This window comes from Saprolegnia diclina, assembly GCF_000281045.1.
Source record: "Saprolegnia diclina VS20 unplaced genomic scaffold supercont1.105, whole genome shotgun sequence".
Lineage (NCBI taxonomy): Eukaryota > Oomycota > Saprolegniomycetes > Saprolegniales > Saprolegniaceae > Saprolegnia > Saprolegnia diclina.
The window spans coordinates 10,166-11,599 of record NW_008246172.1 but is presented as its reverse complement, the minus strand read 5'-3'; the positions used below and the strand labels follow the sequence as shown (position 1 = coordinate 11,599).

At 52.9% G+C, this 1,434-nt stretch overlaps 1 protein-coding gene across 1 annotated transcript; it reads right to left on the bottom strand.

The window, feature by feature from the left end:
- Positions 1-22: 22 nt before the first annotated feature.
- Positions 23-198, bottom strand: SDRG_15898 (hypothetical protein; the record flags this gene model as incomplete). The annotated part of the gene is made up of 1 exon (XM_008622084.1): positions 23-198. A coding segment is annotated over one exon (174 nt), but the record flags the coding sequence as incomplete, so codon positions are not given.
- Positions 199-1,434: the final 1,236 nt, after the last annotated feature.

Below are 1,434 nucleotides of genomic sequence, written 5' to 3'. Positions count from 1 at the left end.
AATGTGGCCGTGGTGCGGCAACCCCGTCGCGAACGGCGGCCCATCGTAGAACGTGAACGGCTTGCGATCCTTCGAGAGTCGAAGCGACGTCATGAACGCGTCGAGCTCCTTCCAGAGCTCAAGCGTCGCAAGCTCTTGGTCCGGGAAGCTGAGGCGCTCGGGCAGGCGTACGTCCGCGTGGGGCGACGGCTTCGTCATTTTGATGCTCTTCAGACACCAATCCTGGAAATGAGAGCCACCGAAACGGCAGTCGAGCATCGTATCCGAATATCCGGATACATTGGACTTGAAGCTACCAGGATTTTAGCCAATCACACGCGCGAAAATAATCTTGTGATGGTGCGGAGTTCGTTTGATTGCTACCCTGGTTTTGGAAGCGCTGGGACACACAAGGACCACCATTCTCTTGACGACAGCGCGCTCCCAACACATGCCATGTATACTGAGTGATTGTGCTTGAATCATGACATCTTCTCTTTGATCTGTGTCCAGTCGCGGGACCATTGGCCCTTGTTGAAATGAGGGTCCTATTTCTAGGGTCGTCCGGCCTCCAACCTAATTTCCGGTAGGCACGAATTTCCGGCATATGCCGTTTTCATCTTGCTTCTTCCTTGTTCCTTGTGGCACTTTGCCGAGCATGGCCTCTTATTATGGTGACCGTCTTCAGTGACATTCGTGTCCGGATGGGGGGACCGTTGGCCCTTGTCCAATGCTTGCAGGTGAGCCCACTCGTGTTCAGGGGAGAGGATTCGTACCGGACCGTCACAAACTCTAGGTCAACACCACTGTCATCATGCTCTTGCGCAACCTGTGCTTATGCAATGGAACTCGGCTCGTGGTGCGCGCTTTGGGAGATCGATGCATTAAGGCTACAATAATATTGACAGGTGGACAAGTTGACGAGGTCTTCGTACCTTGCATCATGCTTATCTACGACCCACAGCCATTCCAGCTCAAGCGTCTACAGTTCCCTGTTTGTCTCGCATTTGCGATGACTATTATCAAGTCCCAAGGTTAGACGGTCCCTCGTGTTGACCTACCAGAACCAGTTTTAGCACAAGGACAGTTCTGTGTTGAGACTGACCGGACAGTGATGTGCTCAACGTCTTCATAAATATATGCCTACCACCTTACCATTTTACTCTCTTTCGCTTAAAGAGTTGCCATAGGGCACTGGGCTCACCTAAATCATAGTATTTGTTGTCTTTATATATGAACGTGTTTCGCGTTATCTTCATAATTACACAAAGACTTCGCATACGTAGAGACAGCAATCTCCTTCTTCTTCATTCGCTCGCCGGTCCGTGGCTGCGCAGGCGGCGGCGCGGGGGCTCGTCTGGCTCTTCTGTCGTCGCCCTACGACGCTTGTGGCCGCGGGTGAGGCCCGTGACGACACGGTCGGTCAAATCTTTCCAGGCGTCGCGGTCGGCGGCA